Source organism: Cetorhinus maximus, chromosome 7 (genome assembly GCF_964194155.1).
Source record: "Cetorhinus maximus chromosome 7, sCetMax3.hap1.1, whole genome shotgun sequence".
NCBI classification, from domain to species: Eukaryota; Metazoa; Chordata; class Chondrichthyes; order Lamniformes; family Cetorhinidae; genus Cetorhinus; species Cetorhinus maximus.
Window position 1 is genome coordinate 78,391,008 of NC_135885.1, and position 24,108 is coordinate 78,415,115.

Here is a 24,108-nt window from a genome sequence, read left to right on the forward strand (position 1 = left end):
TTTTGTTTGTTCAAAACCTGTAGAATTTTGTGGCTTTATTCTCTTAAGGGTCTTAAATCCCAAACTTTGTCTACTTTAAACAAAAGTTATTTGCCCTTAGCCGAATCTTACCAAAAACTTGGGAGGTCTGGTCCAAGATCATAATACCTTTGAAACAAAACTTTATTTTGTTTGCACCTCATGTATAACATTTCAGAGCGATCGGTTGTGGGGGAAAATATTACCACAAAATATTTGGCTACAACTTTAATGTTAAAGAACTTGAAATTGTCAATCTATAGAGGAGTTAAGTTAGAAACCATTGGGATTCAATTGCCACATTTATGGGCAGAATTTTACTCTTGTCGGGCGGGCTCGGCGGAGGCGGGTAGGGCTGGCCAGGAAGCTGACCGCCGCCCACGATCGGGTCCGGACCGCGATATCATGCAAACGGGCCAATCACACCCAGCGTGAAGGACAAGTGGCAGCATACAGTTCTGCCTGTGCCCGGGCGGGGTGGAGGTGGGTGAAGGGTGGGGGTGAGGGCGAGTAGGCTGAGCACGAAAGTGCATGCTTGAAAATCTCCCTGAGGCACAGAGCTGCTTGGCCTTTTCAATGTTTCAATGTCCTTGTTAATGGCCTTAATAGGCCTTTTAATTGTCAGTGGGTGCACTGCTGACTTCGGCATGCGCCCACTGACTGAACTATCGCGCGACTGCACGTTGATGTCGGGACGCGCACCTGACGTCAACATGTGTCACTTTACGCTTGAGCGGGTTGGGCGCGTGCCCGCCCGCCCGCCGAGGTAGAAATTCTGCCCTATATGTCCACAGTTATACAAATTAACATCTCATGGGATCTGTATTGGAAGTAATCTATTAACTCACTTGTTTTCATTCCTAATTGATTCTTCCTTTCTCTTATAGGAGATATTTATGCTAGTTAAGAATTCTTACTCTCCAATGTTCTTGAAACATTGAGGAACAACTGAATATTCAAGCTGATTCTGGGCTTGCTTAGGACTGGTAAATAGCATCCTAAAGCACATCCCTAGCATCTCAGCTTGTTTAAAATGGCCAAATTTCCTTGTATTTTGCAACATAACAAGAGTTTAAGTACAGTGCAAAGTCAATGTTTTTATACACAACATAGATCAATAAAATTCACTTGAGTGATTTATGCAGACTTTTGTGCAATGTCTAAGGGGAGAATTTTCTCCCCGTCTGGCGGCCATTTGGGAGTGGGCACTGGGCCGATCGCCATCTGTGATCGGCTGCGCGCCGACATTTTACATGGGTGGGCCAATTAAGGCCCTTCCAGCGTGACGTGTGTCCGGTAACGCTGCTACCTGTGTGGGCGAGAGCAGGGAGATGAGTCGGGGCCTGCGCTCTTTCGCAGTTCAGAATGAAAGTTTTCAATAAAGACAGGTGAAAATTATTTAGACATGTCCCCTCATGTGACAGTGTCACATGAGCTGGGACATGTTTATGAAGTGTGGAAGTTAGGGGGAGATTGGAACCAAGAGTAGAAACCAAGTTGCAACTCAAAGTAACACCAAAAACTATGCGTGTATGCCCATACAAATAACCTCAACCTTTACTTTAATGGAGAGTAGTATTATTAAGCCATTGTTTAGCTTGTATATATGTATCATAATTTGCACATTTTGTACAATGCTTGGACATTAAGGGAGTGAAAATATTAATCCAGTGTACTGACAGGGATATGCGAGCAACTAGTTGGTATGGAACAAGCATGTCATAAGTTTGGAAACCTCTGACTTCAGCTATTAAGTGAATTCATTAAATAGTGAATATTTAACATATGATACTTATAGTAAAAATTCTATGATCTCGCTGTTTCAGAGGAAAACAGTAAAATGTTACAATGGTCATGAAGGGTTTTGATAGGGTAAATAAGGAGAAACTGTTACCAGTGGAAGAAGGGTCAATAAACACAGATTTAAAGCGTTAGGCAAAAGAACCAGAGACGCCATGAGGTTTTTTTTTTCCTCAGTGGGTTGTTGTGACCTGGAATTAACTGCTTCAAAGGCAGATGGAAACAGATTCAATAGTAGGAAAATGAATAAATAGCAGAAGGGGGAAAAGTTGCAGGGCTATGGGGAAAGAACAGGAACTGGGATTAACTGGCTTTGAAAAGAGCTGGCACAGGTGTGGTGGGGCAATTGGGCACTTGTGCTTTTTCCATTTTATGTGTCGCTAATTTTTTTATAGAAAACTTCTATATGTGCAGATCTTTTCTTGTAATTATTTTAACTGCAGAATCTAGCTGGTCAAATTAGGGGACCCAGCTCAGTCGCATTGTTCTTTTCAGTGCAATTTGCTTGATATTAGCATAAGCCATGCAAAATATCAGAATTTAAGGCACAAGTTACGTCCAGCACAAATCCAACTTTTGCAATCTTTTGCACAAGTTTAAAAAGCATTGCGCTAGAAACTGGCCCCACCAACAAAATTGCCCATGCCCCCAGGGTGAATTAATCTCCGTTGTGAATTTGCACTAATTATGCTCACTTGCAGGCTTTCGAGGAGACTATAAAAAAGCTTTTGAATGGCTTTAATTTTTGAAGAAACTGGCTAGCAACTGTATTCCAATCTCACAAGCATATGGCTCTGTATATTGTTTGCATAATTTTCAATAACTTAAAATCGGCTTACTCATAGGTGTTGGATTGACACTGTGGTTAAAATTGCTTATTTTTCAGGAAACATTTTCAGCTGTACTAATCAAACTACACCAAGTTATCACACTTAAATAAATCAAGGAATGTTTTAAAGCAAAATATTTTTTTCAATTGCACTTTAAAACGCTGTCCTATGGTGATGGCTCATGGCAGAATCTGAATTTACATTATTCAAATGAGTTTGAACGGAAACTCAAACACTTTTCAAACCTCGTGCAATTTTGGGTGGGGTTGGCGCTGGAATCATGATTGTTACCAAAGTGGAAACGCTATCCCTTTATTTTCCCAAGGGTTTCAATTGATTCAGCTCTCCCCTACCAACTCTGCTTAATGAATACCCTGAGACACTTTGACCAACTGCCAAGTCTATGTTAGATTTGAATAACTGGCTATATTTAAAAAACAAGTAGCTGTTAAGTGCAACACTGCATCAATCACACTGCGTGTATATTTGAAATAAATAGTTTTGATCTTCGAAAGCTCAGCATTTGTATCTATTTAGGCTAAAACAGTACAGCTTGCTTTTAAACTCTCTGGAACTCAAATTCTTCAGTAAGTCTGCTGGTCAGTGGTAGATGAGCAAAAAATGCCAAAGGAACAGTGTAAATGGCTGAAAATGACCACTTGCATTGTTTATCTGTGTTTTTTTCCCCCCCCTAAAGTTATAGTGGGAGACCAGGAGAACCTTTTCAGAATTTCACTTTGTATGTATTGTGAGTGACTAAAAGAAACAGCTACCAGACTGAAATGATTGAACTGGTTCATTTCTGTTGCAGTTACACATAAAGACGATGGTCATTGACTAATGCAAACACATATGGCACCAAACCCTGCCAAAATTGGTAGCTATATTTGATACATGAATTATTTTCATGCTATGATTCTACAAACACAAATCATTACCCAGTATCTGTTCAAGCGAACAGTATTCATGTGCAATTGATGACCTTCCTAGTATCCATGGCTCAGTTACACACTGCATCAATTCACCACATCATCAGGGGAGCCCAAAGGTAAGCTTTTAAATTTCAAACAAACTGCTGTTTTAGCATTCATATTTTAACGATTGAGAAGAGCTGATATCTTGTGAGCTACTTTGAGTTGGAGTCTGGTGATATTTCAGTACCATGCATCGTGCTTTTCCCAACTTCAAAGTAATAGAAGTGATCTGTGAAAAAAATGAAGTCCAGTTCCGGCATTGTGAAAATAGCACCATACTTGCACCTTTCATTGCAATTTAAAGCAGGTATTATTAGTTTGTTTCCTTTTCCATACTTTTTTCTTCTTTCTCTCTATATATTTCTATCTATAGTCATAAATACCATACATATGTGATTTTATTGGAAAATTATTGAATGATGATTACAATCCTATTCTAATTCAATAAGCAATAATTAAGCTAAGAAATTTATATATGACCCAGTAGCATACTTAAACATCCCAAGGTGCATTATGGCAGTGTTATCAAACAAAATTTGACACTGAGCCACATAAGGGGATATTAATAATGGTGATCAAAAGTTTGGTCATAAAGGTAGGTTTTAAGGTGTCTTTTAAAGGAGGAGAGAAATTTACATAGGCTGAGAGGCTTAGGGGAGGAATTCCAAAGCTCAGGACCCAGGCTGCTGATGGCATGGCCACTAGTAGTGAATGATTAAAATTGGGTATGCACACAAGGCCAAATTTTGAGGAGCATTCAGGGGATTATAATGATAACAAGGAGTGATTTGAATCCAAACCTGAGAATTTCAAAGTCAAGGCATTGCTGGACAGGGAGCCAATGTAGGTTAGCGAGCACAGGGGTGGGGGATGAACAAGATTTGGAGGCAAATCAGAAACACAAACATACCTCAGTACGAGTAGACTTTTCAATTACTGTATCCTGCCATAGAAAGTGGGGGTTAATGGAGTATATAAGAATTTACTACCTATTGAATATTTACTGTACGGATTTAATTATACTGAATACATAAAATGATGACAGTGGAATAAATTAACCAAAATCAATTGCAAAAGAATCATAAAGTGACACAGCACAAAAAAAGGCTGTTTAGCTCATTCTGCCTGTACTGGATCTATGAATAAGCTATCCAATTAGTCCCACTCCCCTGCTCTTTCCCATAGCTCTGTATATTTTGCCCTTTCAATTGATTCTCCAATAAATTATTGTATCTGCTTCCACCATCCTTTTAAGTAGTGCATTCCAGATCATAACAACTCTGCCTAAAACATTTATCTTTTGCCCATTAATGTTTCCTGTAGCTATTGACTCTTCTGACACTAGAAACAGTTTCTCCTTATTTTCTCTATCAAAACCCTTCATCATTTTGCACACCATTATCAAATCTTCCGGGAACCTTCTCTGCTCTAAAGAGAACAATCCCAGCATCTCCAGTGTTTCCACATAACTGAAGCCCCTTGTCCCTGGTACCATTCTAGCAAATGTCCTCTGCACCCTCTTTCACACGTTGGCATCCTTCCTAATTGCAGTGCCCAGAATTAGTCATAATACTCCACCTGGAACAAAATCAGTGTTTCTTAAAGTGTTAGTATACCTTTCTTGCTTTTGTACTCTTTGGGCTGGATTTTCATGTTGGGGCTTGAGAAACATGAGTTGGGCCATTTCCCAACTTTGGAAACCTGAGCTTTTAACCTCTGTCCATGCTCGTCATATTTCCATTTCCTGGAGACGTGCAGGGTTCGGGTTTCCCAATTCCCGAGGCAGTATCAGAGGATTGCAGGTGCCAAAGCAGCCTGGTTAGGAGGCCCTTCTTGGTTCGCTGGGACACCAGCAGAGTTCTCCAACATCATTCTTATGCCAACCTAAAACTCACCCCTCACCCATCCCGCATGCCTCCTCATACCACCATGCCTCCTGCAGGTCCACTCAAATTCTCATGTCCCATCACAGCCCATGTCTCTCTCTTCCATGTCCCCTCATACCCCCCATTCCCCATCATGCCTTCATCAATACACACTTCCTATCATACTCCCATGTGCCCTGCATGCCACCCATGTATCCTCCATAGTGGATACCGGGTGAGTGGCTATGTACAGTCCTCATGTAATAGCAATAGGAAGTCTTTGAAATGGTCATGAAAAAAAGTAGACCTCCAACAATCTAATAAAGCCATCGTTCAAAAACACAAACATTCATACTGAAAAAAACACTCCAGACCCAAAGAACAAAGTTAAACCTTCCGAGCTGTAAAATCAAACAAACATCAATATAGTATTTAACACTCCACCCTGCTCTCTTGCCCACATGTCTGTCCTTGGCTTGCTGCATTGTTCCAGTGAAGCCCAACACAAACTGGAGGAACAGCACCTCACCTTCCGACTAGGCACTTTACAGCCTTCCGGGCTGAATATTGAATTCAACAACTTTAGATCTTAAACTCCCCCTCCCCCCATCCCCACCCCGTTTCCTCCCCCTCCCTTTTGTTTTTTTTTTGTTTTCAATAATTTATATAGATTTTTCTTCTTCCACCTATTTCCATTATTTTTAAATCTACAACTAATACCTTGTCAATCTTTCCACCCCACCCCCACTAGAGCTGTACCTTGAGTGTCCTGCCATCCATTCTTAATTAGCACTTTTCTTAGATAATATCACCACCTTCAACACCTCTTTGATCCTTTTGTCTGTGACATCTTTTGATTATCTGCTTGTCCCTACAACCACCCCACCCTCAACTTCTCTCCCCCCGCCCCCCACCTTAAGCCAGCTTATATTTCACCCCTCTCCTAACTATACTTCAGTTCTGTTGAAGGGTCGTGTGGACCCGAAACGTCGACTCTTTCCTTCTCCACCGATGCTGTCAGACCTGCTGAGTTTTTCCAGGTAATTCGATTTTTGTTTTGGATTTCCAGCATCCGCAGTAGTTTTTTGTTTCTATCAATATAGTAACTGTTGTATAAGGGTCTGGTAGCTATAGGGTTAATGTGGGACTGAGCATAGTACCGCCCACACAGTGATGTAAAACAGCACATGACCCACATCCAGGGTCAGTCTAGTGTTGGACAGAGACGTGTGTATCAGCAAGCATGGAGACAGCTCCTAGCTTGAACCCTTTACTGAGTATATGTAAATAATTCTAAGGGCAGAATTTTGCTCTAGGTTCGCCAGCGAGCAGCCGAATTCCGCCGCCGAATCAGGCCCCACCACCATTTTAAGTGGGCGGCCAATTAAGGCCCACCCAGCGGTCAACCCGGCGGGAAGCGCTATGTGTTTCCTGTGCGGGGGGGGGAGGGATTCCCTAACTGTCAAAGTGCGCACTTTCGCGCATGCGCGTGAAAGATTGCACTGCTCCTTGAGACTAAGTGCTGTCTCAGGGAGATCACTGACAGTGCTTCAAAGTGTCAAAATAGAAAAATAAAAAAAATATTAACATGTACCCCTCATGTGACAATGTCACACGAGATGGGACATGTTAATAAATCTCACATAAAGTTTATTTAAGATTTTTAAAAATGGACATGAAACCTCATCCCACCAGTGGATGAGGTTTCATGTTTTATCAGAAGCCCGCTGGGGCTCTTGGCCTGCCCGCCAGCCTTAATGTTGGATGGGCAGGGCCTTTAATTACTTTAATTATCCTGTCAATGGCCTCAATTGGCCATTGATAGGTCGGCGGGCAGACAGCTGATTTCGCTGTCCACCCGCCTTACTGAATATTTAAATGGGGCGGGATGACGTCGGGGGTTCCTCCCGACATCATCTGGCGTCATTTTCCCATCGGCAAGCGGGCCCCGCCCCCAAATCGCCGACGGGAAAATTCAGGCCTAAGAGTCAATAAAGACTTACAGTCAACCTACGTATGGTATGGTTGAAGACTTCTTCAGACCTACCAAACTGTATCCAACACCCTATAACAGTAACCACATCAAAGACAGATAATCCTTTAATAATCACTTAAAACTGTCAATCAAATTGTGTATGCAGTCTCCATAGAACCGTAGAAAAGTTACAGCACAGAAAGAGGCCACTCAACTCTTTGTGTCTACGTTGGCTAAAAAAGAGAAAAAAAAAAGAAACTAGCCACTCATTTTTTAATCCCACTTTCCAGGACCTGGTCTGAAAGCTTGCAGGTTACAGCACTTCAGGTGCAGATCCACATACCTTTTAAACAAAACAAAAGCAGAAAATGCTGGAAAAACTCAGCAGATCTAACAGCATCTGTGGAGGGAGAAAAAGTTAACGTTTTGAGTCCGTATGACCCTTCTTCAGAGCTCTCACTTTCTCTAAACCTCTCAATATCCTCCTGCTTATTGTGTTTTCCCTTGCTTTGTCTGCCCTCCACACAGGCATTACTTCACACTTTTCTGGATTTAATTCCACTTGCCACTTATCCAATCACTCAACCAAACCATTGATATCATTCTGGAGACAATAGCTTTCCTCTTAACTACATGGCTAATTTTTGTGTCATCTGAAAATTTCCCATTCATGCCTCCCACATTCATGTCCAAATCATTAATATGTACAACAAACAGCAAGGTCCTCAATACTGATCACTGTGGAACACCTCTGGAAGCTACTTTTCATTTGTTAAAACATCCATCAACCATTAACCTTGTTTCCTGTTGCTGAGCCAATTTTGGATCCAACTCTTCACCTTTTTTCTCTTCTTGGGCATTGCTGGCAAGGCCAGCATTTGTTGCCCACCCCCAATTGCCCTTGAACTGAATGGCTTTCAGAGAGCAGTTAAGAGTCAACCAGATTGCTATGGGTCTGGAGTGGACCAGACCAGGTAAGGATGGCAGATTTCCTTCCCTAAAGTACATTTGTGAACCATATGGGTTTTTTTACAACAGTAGATGATAGTTTCATGGTCACCATTACTGAGACTAGCTTTTTATATCCCAGATTTATTAACTGAGTTCAAATTCCGCCAGCTGCTGTGGTGGGATTTGAATCCATGTTCCCAGAGCATTAGCCTGGGCCTCTGGATTATTAGTCCAGCCATTGTCTCCCATGGGATTTCACTTTTCTGACCAATCTGCCAAGTGGGACCTTGTCAAATGCCTTGCTAAAGTCCATGTAGACAACATCCACTGCACTACCCTAATCAATCCTCCTAGTTACTTCCTTAAAAATATTCAGTAAGTTAGTATGGCACGATCTTCCCCTAACAAAACCATGCTGACAATCCCAGGTTGATCCATGCCTTTCTAAATGACAATTTATCCTGTCTCTCAGAATTGATTTCAATAATTTGCCCACCACCGAAGTCAGACTGATCGGCCTGTAATTTTCCAGTCTATCCCGCACACCCTTTTTAAATAATGATACAATATTTGTAGACCTCCAATCCTCTGGTACCTCCCCTGTATCTAGTGAGGATTAGAAAAAGATCCTCAGAGCATCCTACCTGGCATTTCCTCCCTGGCTTCCTTTAACAGCCTGGGATACTATCCATCCAGCCCTGGTGATTTATCCAATTTAAGGATGTCAGTCCCTCCAGTACTTCCTCTCTCATAATGCTTATTGTGTCTAATATATCACACTCCTCCTCTTTAACTAGAATGTCTGCATCATCCCCCCCGCCCCCCCCCCACCCCCCCCCCCCACCACCCTTAGTGAAGACAGAGACAAAGTGCTCATTGAGAACCGTGCCCACATCTTCTGCATCAACACTTAAGTTACCATGTGCGTCTCTGAAAGGCTCTAGCCTTTCCTTAGTTATTCTCTTGCTCTTAGTGTACTGGTCAAACATCTTTGGGTTTACTTTGATTTTACCTGCCAATATTTTTCCGTATCCTCTCTGCTTTCCTAATTTCCTTTTTTGACTTCACCCCTGTACTTTCTATACTCCTCTCAGCTGTCTACAGTATTAAGCTTTTTGTGACTATCATAAGCTTTCTTTTTCTGCTTTATCTTTGCTTTATTCAGCTTTATCTCTTGCTGAGATAAACGGTGCGCAGATTTTGAAACTCAGGCAGGCATTCATAATGGGCTCACCTGTGAAAATAAACCCTTGCAACTGCAGACAATGTAGCCTATTGGAACTGGGAAACAGATGACTAGTTTCTTTTCTAAGCTACAGCAAGTGGCATGTTAATCAAAGCAGCCCAGGTCTAAATGAAAGCAGCAGACCATTTTCTTTTTTCAAATTTAAAGTACTGTGGGTCTTTAAATAATTTCAGATCATGACACTAAAGTTCCCAAGCACAGTTTTCTTCTGTTTTGAATGCATAATAGTACTTTTTCCATGGGAAAAGTACTCTAATACATCTCAATATTTACAGAATACAGATCAGTGTAATGGTCAATTTACCTTTGCAGGACAGAACCCTACAATCAATCGCTATAGTAAAAACATATGCAATTTATAATATAACATCTAATAATGACATTTGAAGTTATCAAAACATTTAACACTTACCTGTCAAAATATTCCTGACTGCTCAGCAGCTTCCTCCAAGGTTTTCAAGCTCTCAAATAAGGCAAGTTTTCAGAAGCCTTCCAAAATCTGCCTGACCCAACAAAAGTACGGTGGAACAAGAAAAACAAATTTCCCCTAGGGCTGTCAATGGTGACCCTGACATCAGAGGATGCGGAGTCATGACCTGATCCTAATCTGAACGTCTTCCTGACTATGGGGAGATTCCATTTTTATAGAGGAAATTTAAATGTGCCACGAAAAAAACAGAAGTTTTGGTGATTACTCACCCCATTCCCAACTCCAGTGGGACACGAAAATTCAGCCCTATGCCTCTATTTATGAAGTCATTGAACCCAGAGGTTTTTTTTTAAAAACACCCTCTCAACTTGTCCTACCACCTTCAAAAACTTGTATGCATACAATTAATCTCCCTGTTCTTGCACCCCTTTTAAAATTCTACCATTTATTTTATACTCTCTCTCCTGATTCACACTACCAAAATGAATCACTTCACGTTTCACTGCATTAAAATTCATCTGCCTTTTTTGCCAATTTGTCTACGTCCTCATAAAGTCTGTTACAATCTTCCTCACTTATTACTATGTTTTGGAGTTTTGTGTCATCTGCAAACTTTTAAAATTATGCTCTGTACACCCAAGTCCAGGCCCCTAATATATATCAGAAAAGCAGTGGTCCCAACACTGAACTCTGGGAATACCACTGTAACACTCCCCTCCAGTGTGAAAAACAAATGCTTAGAGCACTACTGTCTGCTTTCTGTCCCTTAGCCAATCATATATCCAGATAGCCACTGTCCCTTCAATTCTACAGGCTTCAATTTTGGTAACAAGTCTATTATCTGATATTTTATCAACCGCCCTCTGAAAGTCCAAATACATAACATTGACCGCACTACACTCATCAACCCTCTGTGTTTTTGATGAAATAACAGAATCAAGTTAGTCAAACGTGATTTGCCTTTAACAAATCCATGCTGGCTTTCATTATTAATGCATATTTTTCCAAGTACCAATTAACTTTGTCCTGCTTTATTTTCTCTAAAACCTCTGTACTCCCTTGGGTAGACTGGGCTGGGGTTACCATATTTATCCTCTCCCTTGAATATTTGCATCCTCCAGTCTACTGGTGTAATTTCCATATCTAAGAAGGAATGGAAGATTGTGACCAGAGCTTCCACTATTTCCACCCTTACTTCCCTCAGAAACCAAGAATGCATCCCATCTGGATCTAGTGACATTACTACTTTGTGTGCTGCCAACCTTTCAAGTACCCCTTTATCTATTTTTATCCAATCCAATATCTCTACAACCTCCTTTACAGTGACATTGGCAGAATCCTCTTCTTTAGTGAAGACAGTTGCAAAGCAATTACTTTATACCTCAGCCACATCCCTCCGACTCCACAAGGTACTCTTTTTGCTCCTTATTTTGTTATATGGCTATGGGTTCCTTTTTTTGTTATCCACTGTTCCATTGTCATTCACTCTTTCCCCTCCCCTTACTTCCTTTTATAATTCTCCTCTATACTTTCTGTATTCAGCTTGGTTCTGAACTGAATTATGAACCTTTATTATAAACCATCTTTTGCTGTTTCGTTTTAATCTCTATATTTTAAATCGCCCAAGGAGCTCGAGCTTTGGATGCCTTTCCTTTCCCCATTGTGGGAATGTGTCCAGTACATACACAAACTATCACATCTTTGAAGGTTTTCTATTGTTCACTCTGTTTTACCTAACAATCTTTCTATAAAAATGTATTCCTGGGACGTAGGAATCCATGGGAAGGCCAGGATTTATTGCCCATCCTTAATTGCCCTGAGAAGGTGGTGGGAGCCAGCTTCTTGAATGCAACTGAGTGGCTTGCTGGGCCATTTCAAAGGACAGTTAAGAGTCAATAATATTGAGTGGATCTGGAGTCACTTCTAGGCCAGATTGGACAAGGATGAGAGATTTCCTTCTTTAAAAGACATTAATGAACCACGTGGGTTTTTACAACAATTTGTTAGTTTCATGGTCATCATTATACACACTGGCTTTTTATTCAGATTTAATTAATTGAATTTAAATTCCTTTGCTGCTGTGGTGGGATCTGAATTCACGTCTTTGGATCATTAGTCCAAGCCTCTGGATTATTAGTCCAGTAAAATAACCACTAAGCTATTGCATCTACAATTGCTGATTCCAATCCACCTGGGCCATATCCCTTTTCAACTAACTGAAATTAACTCTCCTCCAGTTGAATCCTTGCACATGATTTTTCATAATAATTATAATTCTAAGGACACTGTGGCTATTGTTTCCCGAATGCTCCCTCACTTACCCCAAAAGTATTTTAAACCGTCAAAAATGTAAGAACAATAAGAGCAAAAATTAAAAGCCACACATGTTCAATGTACATATGCAATCTTGTTACCCAGCTTACTAGAATATAAAATAATGAAATTATACCCCCTAATGAGCTTCAGATTCAACCATGCCATCATAGCGAACACCTCCTCCTCACCGAATATAGCCTCACTTTACTTATTCATATTCGTTTTTGTGGACATCCATTATGTCAAGTCTCTGCTTCACCCAGTCTGTTCTGGTGATGTACATTAGAATTTAGTAGCATTATGGCTATATTACTGTACTAGTAAACTAGAGGACTGTGGCTGCTTCTTTAATTAAGAGATTTTGATAACACTATATGAGAGGCCAACTACAAGCACTTAGGGTGCAGTTATGCTGCCATATGAAATGACTGCAGACGTTCTCCACAAAAAAGTAGTAATATAATTCTGAGTTAGGTCCCCATTTGACATGGAGTACAAGGCCAAGAGATGAATGACCCTAGTCTAACTGCAGGACATGAGAAGCAATCCATTAGGGAATTTCAAAAAGTAAGTTTATGATCTTTACAAAGTTAAGAGAAAGTATAATCTTTTGCCTGCCCTCCTAACACTAAAAATTAGCCACAAGGGAGACAGAGATCTGTGTGTGCATTCAGGCTATCCAGGATGACAGCGGTCAGAGGCATAGGTCGTTTTTATTTCGTTTTATCCAGTAATGAATGAACAGTAATTTATTTCAATTAAATACTGAGAAGGCTGAAGCCATTGTTTTTGGACCCCGCTCCAAATGCTGTTCCCTAGCTACTGATTCCATCCCTCTCCTTGCAACTGAGATTAAGCCAGCCTGGTTGCAACGTTGGTGTCATATTTGATCCCAAAATGAGTTTCTAACCTCATACTCATGCCATTGATAAGACTGCCTATTTCCACCTCTGTAGCATTGCACAGCTTTGCCTAGTCTCAGCTCATCTGCTGCTGAAACCCTCATTCATGCCTTTGTTACCTCTGGACTTGGCTATTCCAATGCACTCATGGTTGGCCTCCCACATTCTATCCTCCGTAAACTTGAGGTCATCCAAAACTCTGCTGATCATGTCTTAACTCACATCAAGTCCATTCCCTGCGCTTGCTGACCAACAATGGCTCCCAGTCAAGCAACAACTGATTCTAACTATTCCTCCACTGGTGGCAGGGCCTTCAGTTGCCTAGGCCCTAAGTTCTGGAAACCCCTCCCTACAGCTCTCTGCCTCTCTACCTCGCTTTCATCCTTTAAGACACTCATTAAAAACTGACCTTTCTGACAATCTTTTGGTCATCTGACCTAATGTCTTCTTACATAATGGTTCATAGTATAATGTTCCTATGAGGTGCCTTGGGACATTTCATTGTTAAAGGTGCTTTATAAATATATATGTAGCTGTTTTAAAACTGTTTTATTGACATTAGAAATTCATGTTTCTAAGACATTATTAGCAAATAAAATTTTAGCAAAAATAGTGGGTCCTAACTTTTGATGGAGTGGTAAGTGAGCCAGATTGCCCTCTGCTCACAGGTTATTACCTGATCCTATCTCGCCCAACCTTCTGACTCAGGCTGGGTGAGATCTGGGCGGTGCAGCACGTCCCCGGGGCTTTGAATCGAGGGCTGTAGAGTCAAGGATAAGTAAGCCATGCCCTCTTTTTTACAAAACTGGCTGTGTGTGTGTGTGTGTGGTAGGGGGGGTGGAGAGATGGTGAATGGGGTTGAGAGTCAGAATAAGGCCAGACGCAACCTGGAGGGTGGGGACGGGGAGCTAGTCGTGGGTTGGGGGAAGTCCTGTTGGGAGACGGATGGGGAAGTTCAGTGGTGGGGGGGAGGGGGAAGTCACACGGCAGAGGGGAGTCCCAAGGAGGGGGTGGGGACAGTCCCCTGGGGGATCAGGGATGTGAGGGGATGAGGGTAGTCCCATGGGGAGGTTGGTGGGAGTGGGGGGGTGGGGGGGGTGGGTTTGGATTGCGCATAGGTACTCAGAACATAGAAGTGGTTTTAATTCTTCTACCTTTTTCTGTGTAACTATTGCTGTAACATAGTTGAAACCATCCAAAGTTTGCAATTTAAATCACATTCTCATATGGTTGCCCATGCAGGGAAATTGCCCATGGAACAGGCGCATCAGGAAAATTCACTAGACGGCGGTGGATTGTCAATTGGACTCATTATTGAGCCAATTGACACCAATCATCCCTGCACCCACTGGAATTCATTGATGGCTGAGGATTAAATGTGAGAGGCACTGCTTTCCTGTGCCCCCAGAACACTGCCCAGCAAACCCCACCAGGCTTGCCTGTGGCCTTCTTGGGTGACCGGGGTTCATGGCGGGGGTGGTTGGTGGGGCATCATTCAAAGCCACATAGTGCTTGACCAAGTGAACTAGCATCAGGTATGGGCTGGCCATTGAAAGCCACCCTCTTTGTCCTTGCCTACAACCCTCCGGCCCACCTCACTCCCCTCGACCCCCATCCTGCGCTCTCTCACCTGTGCCCTGGGTCACAGTAGCCACCATTCCCAGTGCTGCCTGTATTTAGAGAGCGGCTGGTCTTATGATTGGCCAGCAGCTCTCGGCGGCCTGGGTTTTCTACCCTGGGGTCCTGAATTTTGGAGAAAGCCTGACACTGCCCAGTGACCAGTACTCAATCAGGTCAGGCCTCCCCCCTTAGAAACGACAGGTGTTTCCCGCCAGTTCTTCAAACAGTGAGCTACACCCGCATCAGTTACAATAAATTCCGCCCACTGACTCTCATAAATGCCTCTCTCACTTTTTCAGTCATTCTCTCTCTCTCTCATTCTCTCTTTCCTGCTTCTGTTTATTCCCACTTTTACCCTCACTGATTCTCTTTCATTACCCCTCTTCCTCTTATCTCCTCTTTCTCCTATCTCTTAGTTACTGGCTGTGATTCTTTGTTGCAAACCTGAGACTTTAACTAACATGATCACATTTTCTGCTACAGAAGCCAGTAACATGTTCCAAGTTTGTACATGTGGTAACAGTGGGACTTGGTTTATTAGTTAAGAACAAAGTATGCACAGCAGGTGAAAATATGGAATGATAGCTAAAATTAATTGATTTATATTGGGCTGAATTTTACGAGGTGCATACTGCTGCCCTGTAAAATTCAGCCTAATATAAACTAATTAATTTTTAAAAAGGCTGCTTTACAGTGATAACAAGCTGCAGGTGGATAAAAACAAACTGAGGGTCGGACTTCCATCCCTCAGTGGAAGGAAGTCCTGCCTCTCAAGAACTATGGGCCAATCTGAAGAGAATGGTGGGCCATTAATTGGCCACTTAAGGGTCTCAACAGGCCTACAAACGAGCATGATAGTGGGCACCTTACCCACCATTATGGGAACCAGATCAGGGTGGGCGGGAAAGTGGTGGGCTCGCCACCTGTCATATTTTACATGCCCCCACCAAAAACACACCCGGCAGGGGTCTGTAAAATCCAGCCCGCTAATTTCTTATTTTGAGATTCAGTGTGTAAAGAAAGCATCCAATGTAAAGAAAAATAAAGAATTGCATTTATACAGTGTTCTACACGACTAGCTGATGTCTCAGAGCACTTTACAACCAATGATGTGTTTTTTGAAGTGTAGTCACTGTTGTAATGTGGGAATTGTGGCAGCCAGTATGTGCTCAGCAAACACCCACAAACAGCAATGTGATAAAGGCCAGATAATCTCTTTTTTGTGATATTGATCGAGAGATTAATATTGGTCAGTGTCATGAAGAGATTAATGTCTATAATGTTGTTGGAAATTTTTTTTTAAAATAGAGTTTAGTGATGAGTGTGTCTTAATTGGATTAAAGCCAGCTAGTCTGGGTGTTTTGATGTATAGAAAGAAGTAGGTTATAAAAGGAAATTAGATAAACATGGGGAAGTTTAGAAACATAAGTGCCAAGAGGGACATTTTCTTTTTAAATTAAGCATTCAAAAGAATGAGTAAAATCTTGCACCCAGCTGGGAGATGCCAAGCAGTGTGTTTATATTATTATAAAATTATATTATTAATAAAATTAGTGGGATGAAAACGTTATTGTCAGAAGACCTTAAAAACCTAATAATACAATGGGAAATTTACATTCAAAGGAAAAGCTAGGTATAAACAGAAAAGGGTTTGTGTGTATAAGGTATTTAAGATCTAACCAGCCTGTACGCCTGCGACTGTGTCTACAAGGAATTTGTACGGTCAAATGTGCTTTGCCTGGGGTCTTTTCAAATCTATGAGTTTTATTGTTGCCTTAACAGGGTGTAACTGAGAGTCAGATTAATTGGGGTATTTTTTGTAATTACTTTAGTAGTAATTTTGTAGACATATGTATGTGCTTACAATTTTTCTTGTATTAATAAATGTTTTAGTTTTATATAAAACCTCTTTAAACTTGGCAGTCTTATTACTACTGAATTCAAAGCCTGCATCTCGAAACATACAAATTGCAAAAATGGATTATGACAGTTGTTTCAAGTTTCCCTCTGTGTTTTGAGCAGCTCGGCTTTTACCACCGGCTGTGTCATAATAGTCAGGCCACAAGGGTAACTCCCTTCCTCTGAGTTTGAAACACAGCAATGAGATCGTTTACATCTACTCAAGCAAGCATGTAGGGCCTAGGTTTAACATCTCATCTGAAAGATGGCACCTCCAACTGTGCAGCGATTCCTCAATGCTGCACTGGCATATCAGCTTTGCTTATGGCACTCAAGCCTTAGAATGGGATTGAACCCAGAACCTTATGACTCAAGAGGCAAGAGTGCTACCAACTGAGGAACAGCTGGCAGAATGAGCACACTTAAACCATAAACAACTCTTTTGTGATTGGTGAGATGCCAGTAGCCACCCATGCTTCATGCAAACAACAATTCTCCCCTTGGGTACAACATGATATGCAATGAATTTCTTGCAATTGACACCTTTCAAAAAAGGACTCAAAATGAAAATCTTGATGTTGGATTGAAGAATATAGGGTATAGAAGAAATTAGTGATAGCAGTGACAATTAATTCAATAAATATTCCAGCATTAAAACTTCAAACACTTTTGGAAGCGCAATGAGACAGTAATTCCACCCATTTCATGACCCCACTTCATGCCTGGAAACAGTCACTTAAATGATATGTGTAGGCATCGATGCCTGGAGTGACCCAACAGGGGGTTGCCTGCCAAAGGCCCAGAGGCATCCTGAAGTTATACCAGGGTGTAACTGTCCAAAGAGATCTCCTTCCTTTTTCTGAACGTGGCAGAAACCCAGCAGAAATTGACAGATGCAGTGCATGACTGCTTCTTGAATTCTGAGATTGCTTATCCAATATCCAGTACAGGATGAGCAGAAATTTCCTCCACTTGGATATTAGGAATACCGAAAACATTGCTTTCGATCCCCGCTTCAAACTCCAAATGACCTAGCTACTGAGTCCACCCCTCTCCTTGGCAACAGTCTGAAATTAAACCAGTCTGTTGGCAGCCTTGGTGTTACCTTTGACCCCAGGCTTACAACTTCATATTGTTAGACAGGGGAGAAATGATAGGGATGGCTCCACTTTTTTTTTAAAACCTCCTGATTGACTGAAGACAGCATGTTTTTTAAAGAAGTGTTTTAACCAGTGTTTTAAATGTTTTCCAGGCATGAAGTGCTGTAATTGTCAGGAACAGATAAATGACGGGTTTTCACCGAAGTTATAAAAGAAAGATAAATGTTTATTATTCAACATCTGCATATATATGCAACTACATCCATTCTCACACTCATACAGATACATGCACACACTCAAGGAGAGATTGTAGTTACAGAAGTAGCATGTGTTTAGGTCTTAGGATTTCAGCAGGCTCTGTTACACTTGCTTTTCCCCCACGGGGTGAAGGCTTAAAACAATGAAGGCCTCCAATACTTTTTGGTCCACTGAAGAAGTGTCCTTAGGTTTAGGAAGACAGATTCATTGTTGTTTATTATTTGCAGTGGCAGATTTCTCTTGTTTCACTCCAATCAAGGTGCTTTAGCGAAGTCCTAGCAAAGCCCTAGTGCAGTTCCTCAGGTTGAGAGGTCAAGGTCCAACCCGAGTCTCTGCCTTTTTTAGGCAAGGTCTTTTTCTTTCATTGGTCTGGATGTTTCTGAACTGTCTGATCCAAAAATATGCCTTATCAAATCTCCGAATCAGAAACTTAGTTTCAGGCATGTGACCAGAGCATTCTTTTCCATTGTCCTCACAAATAGTTTCTGATAGCCAGGCCAGTATCAGACAATGGAGTTTGAGTATCACCCATCCACATACCATCTTGATACGATAAGAGTTTTTCACATTCATTTTCTGGATTTCAACTTTGGAGTCAAAGAATCTACAAACAGTATTGTGAAACCAGCTTTTTTAATTAGTTGGAAGAGTGCCATCATTTGCATTTTAATGACTTCTCAAAGATATGTGCAGAGAGCATGTTTGACTTTGTCAAGACTTGTTCAGTCATAAAGGTTAACTCAGGGTCCCTGCAGTTCCATATATATTGGCAGCAAAGAGGTCACCTGACCTCTCAACTCCATTTTGTTTTACAGGAAAGTATCAACTTCAGGTTTATACTTCATAAGTTCATATTTAGCTCATTAGGTTTGTATGGCATGAGTGTGACAATATGCACACCATCGCTAAAACTGCTTATTTCTATCTCCGTAACATTGCTCAATTTCTCCTGTCTCAGGTCTTCAGCTGATGAAGCCCTCATTCATGCCTTTGTTGCCTCTAGACTTGACTATTCCAATTCACTCCCAACTGGTCTCCCACATTCTAAATTCCTTAAACTTCAGGTCATCCAAAACTCTACTGCCCTTGTCTTAACTTGTGCCATGTCCCATTCACCTATCACCCCTGTGCTCATGGACCTACATTGGATCCTGATCGAGCATTGTCTTTAAGACACTCCTTAAAACCTACCTCTTTGAACAAGCTTTTGGTCATCCGCCTTAATATCTCCTTTTGTGGCTTGGCGTCACTTTGTTTTACAATGCTCCAATGAAACACCTTGCGACATTTTATTATGTCAAAGGTTCTATATCAATACAAGTTGGTGCTGTTGTTGTTGAACCAGTGTTTCAAAGAAGCCATGAGAAGCAATGCTCATCTTGAGCTAGTATTCAGGAAAATCCTAAACAACAAATGGAAATCATAGGACACCTGTTGAAAAGTGACCATCTGACAGAAACATAGGAACATAGGAAATAGGAGCAGGAGTAGGCTATTCAGCCCAATGAGCCCACTCTGCCACTTAACTAGATCATGGCTGATCTTCTACCTCAACACCACTTTCCCACACAATCCACATATTCCTCGAATTTTAGAAATCCATCGATCTATGCCTTGAACATACTCAATGACTGAGCCTCCACAGCCCTAACATTAAGGATTAACACAATATCGGAGTCAGAAACACTCAAAACCTTGTCAATATCTAGGTAAATGTAGCAAGATCCAAGGATTGAACAAAAAGCTCTTGCCACTGTGCTAAAGCTTTTCACATGTTAGGACATGATGTGCTCGTCTTCCGTAGGATGAAAATAAACTCTTGCAGGTCTAAGCCGAAAATCACGTGACAAGTTTATTGAACATTAAAACAGATTAATGAACTGCTGAATACAAACTTCACTATTCTCTTTAAAATCAAAACAATGATGTATCCCTTGTATAACCCCCCACCCCACCCCCCATAACTTTGACCCATGATGAATGATCATTTACTTGTTAAGTACCACAGAAACTTCTGACTTTCTGGCTTCAGAATGATTGCTACTTCATGCAATGTTGCCCAAGATAGAGCTTCAGATACCTTTGAAGATATCGCAGACAAATTGTATTTCTCATTACTACGCTTAGCCAGTCAAGTACTCAGGGGATTCAAAATAGCTACATGAATACAGCTGTTGGGTGAACAGTCTCACATGATGTCTGTAATTGAATAAAATGGTTTGACTTATTGATGTGTTCCAAAAACCTTGAAACACCTGTATGATAATTTACCAACCAAGGACAATTGCAAATCAAAGCCTTCCTAAATCACACATCCTTTTTAAAAATCTTGTTAGCCAATGTGTACAGCAGCTAATGGTGTTAACGTTTCAGGTCTGTGACCATTTACTAGAACTGTGAAACACTGGGCAGGATCTTCCAGGCAGTGAGCGGGGGCGGGGCCTGCTCGCCGACACGTAAAATGACGCTGGATGACGTCGGGCGGAACTCCCGACGTCACCCCGCGTCATTTCCATTTTCAGGTCGACGGGGGCACAGCCGAGTCAGCTGTGCACCCCCTGACCTGTCAACAGCCAATTGAGGCCATTCAAAAAGTGCTTAACAGGATTCATGGACCTGCCCATCCAACCTTAGGGTTGGCGGGCAGGCCGGGGGCCCTGGCAGGCTTAAGAAAAAGCATGAAACCTCATCCACGGGCGGGATAAGGTTTCATGAGGGTTTTTAAATATTTAATAAAGGTTTCACCAAAAGTGATGGACATGTCCCAACTCATATGACAATGTCGCATGAGGGAACATGTCAGGGAAATTTTTAATTCATCTCTTTAACATTTTTAAATTTGGAGCCGATCATTGCAATCTTTCGCGCGCGTGTGCAAAAGAGCACACTCCAGGCTGAGGGAATTCCACCCCCCCCCCCGCCCGCACAGGGAGTGCATAGCGCTTCCTGGTGGATGTCACGCTGGGCGGGCCTTAATTGGCCCGCCTATGTAAAATGGCGGCGCGCCCCCAATTGGGGGCGTCGATCGGAGGCACGCCTGCCCGCACCCGCTCCTGCACTTCCCCCCCCAACCGGGGAAAAATTTGTCCCATTGAGTCTCTCCACAGATGCTACCAGACCTTTTGAGTATTTCCAGCATTTTCTGTTCTATTTCAGAGTTCCAGCATCTATAGTATTTTGCTTTTGTACATCAGCTCATCTGTTTATTTTTACTCTCTCCAATCTCTGGCAAGAGGTAGCAGCAATCAACTTTAACCCCTTGTATTTTCTTGCCAGCCACAGTATGCAAGGGGAAAAAACTTATGCTCTATTTTAATCAGAACACGCTTGGTAAAGCAAGATCAATTCAGCAACAGGCATGACAATAGTGCTGTACTTTTGTAAACCATAGACATACTCTTGGGCATTCCCATGCATAACTCTTGATATGCAGTGACAGGTGATAGAATTTCTCTGGGGTTTCTCCCGTCTCCTGCTGCACCCTCAGGAGAACTGCTGCAGAAATGCCCATTTACATCTTTTCTCCAAGGTTTCTACCAAAGTTACAGCAGGCGTTCCTCAGTGGAATTTTTGTAGACTTCAAAGGCCTTTTTTACAATATATAACATTTATAATTCTATCAACTTCTAGTTAAAAATTGAAAATTTTGAATTTGAGCTAAATGTTCCAAGGCACCACTTAGCAGATAAAGCTATATGGGCAAAGCCTTCAAAATCAATATTTAGGTTTTTATTTATATTTACTCACTATGTATGGTGTCAAAACATGACAACAATTTATTAACAAAGGAGCGTATGATTAAATTTACAGGCTCCAAAAATGCTTCAAATCAGCAGAATTTGTTTTAAATTTATATTTATCCCAGTCATACAGCACTCCTGGAACTCATGTCATTTTAGGACACCAAATACTGATTTAATTCAGAACATTCTTGATACTGCTGCTAAGTTTTCACCACAGGCATGCAATTTGTAACCAAGATATTCTAGTTCTTAATTTCTGAAAAACAACGTTTGTGATCTGAATCTTTAGCCTTTTAAGTGTATGAATCTGCTTTGATGGCTTGCTTTGATAAAAACATAAGATTGATTGGACTTACTGTTGTGAGAGTAAAGGGATGGCTCTCAAATGCTGACACACTCGGACAGTGCAGAACAATGTACTAAAGGAGATGTGGGGAGAGAGAGAAAATAATTAGTGAATCCAAAAATAATAGTAGTCTGTTCATTAAGAACATAAGAACAGGATTAGGGCATTCAGTCCTTCAAAATTCTACTTCTGCTCCTATTTTGTATGTTTGTATCACTGATCTACATAATAATTCCATCCATCCACATTGATTCTACAACCCTTAATATCCTTGCCTAACAAAAATCTGTAAAGCTCAGTTTGACATTTTGTTTTCAAATAATTAGGCTCAATTTTGATTTTAATGTTGTGCTTTGCAGCTAATTCATCTGACCTATGTTGTATTTACCACTATTATTACGCATTTCCATCACTTCAGGGCCTGAATTTTTCAGGCAGTGGGTGGGCTCGGCAGGAGCGGGCAGGGGCGGTTGTGGAGCTGATTGCCGCCTGCAATCGGCTCCGCGCTGCCATTTTACGCTGGGCAGGCCAATTAAGGCCCGCGCAGCGTAATACGTAAGCCTTAACGCTCAGCGCTACACATGCGGCAGGGGGAGGAGGGAGAGTAGGGGCCAGTGCTCTTTTGCACATGCGCACGAAAGAGCCCTTCAATCTCCCTGAGGCATGGAGCTGCCTCAGGGAAATTGAATGAATATTGAAATAATGAAATAAATGGTTCAAAAATTTATTTAATATGTCTCCGCATGTGACTGTGTCACATGAGATGAGACATGTCTTCATATTTATGAAAATTTTAAAATTTATTTAATAAAAGTTTTAGGAAACCTCATCCCGCTCATGGATGAGGTTTCTAAAAAATGCGAAGGCCGCTTGGCCTTTTCGCCTGCCCGCCAACCTTAAGGTTGGTCGGGCAGTGTTAATAAATATTTCAATTACTTTCTTAATGGCCTTAATAGGCCGTTTACATACTGGCGGGCGTGCAGCTGACTCCAGTGCGTGCCCACCAAATGAAACATTGCAACTTGGCGCGATGACGTTGGGACGCATGCCTGACATCATCACGCGTCATTTTACACGTCAGCATGTCAGGTCCACCCCCACACGCCAACTGAAAAATTCTGCCCCATGTCTTTGCACTGATGGCTCTAGTTTTGGAAATTTGAGTTTCAATATTTTTGCTGTTACAATGTACTGAAAAATTACATTTTGTAGTAAATTATGAAACTGAAACTAAATGACCGGTGGTATTTAAATGGCCTTTGTTTGAATGTTTCTTCCACCTTGTAACATTGTCTCTGCTTATCTTGCAGTTAACTTTCATTCTTTTTCTCCCTCTCTGTCTTTGCCTTCCAAGCTCCATATTTCTCTCTCCTCTACGATTTTCATACACCCGTACTCTGTATGCTTCTAACTCTTTCTCACGCATTTTCCTATTTCTGCAAAACTCATCTTCACTTTTTTTCCTCTGTACATCTCAAATTCTCCCTAGATGTTTCACAAACTTTCTATCTTACCTCACAAATAATTAATAACTAGAAAATTGACAATAGCACAAATCAGGCCTCGGTGCAGGACTCTTCAATTCACACTCCTTTTGTGTGAATATCCTATTCCCCTCTCATCCCACAGAGCCATATAACCAGACTCTGGCTTTGGACCCTGATTAATGGCAGAAATAATCTTGTTTGACATCTCAAATATCATTCAGTGAATACAGTAAAGTAATGCGGGAATACATTCCTGCAAATTCTTGCAACAGGCGAAATCGCAAACAGCGATCATACTTTAAAATGGGAGTGAATTAGATAGATTCCAGCCAGAGCAAAATTACTTGC

General features: G+C 41.5%; 1 protein-coding gene across 6 annotated transcripts in view; it reads right to left on the reverse strand.

Moving 5' to 3' along the window:
* Positions 1 to 24,108, reverse strand: part of nox4 (NADPH oxidase 4) — a 215,301-nt gene that overhangs the window by 100,112 nt on the left and 91,081 nt on the right. For 5 of the 6 annotated variants that reach the window (XM_078545752.1, XM_078545754.1, XM_078545749.1 and 2 more), the window contains 2 exons: positions 22,284 to 22,346; positions 4,533 to 4,565 (listed from right to left, as the gene is read on the reverse strand). In XM_078545752.1, the coding sequence (XP_078401878.1) occupies positions 4,533 to 4,565; positions 22,284 to 22,346 (96 nt within the window). The remainder of the gene's footprint in view (positions 1 to 4,532; positions 4,566 to 22,283; positions 22,347 to 24,108) is intronic. The other variant, XM_078545750.1, reaches the window with a different exon arrangement.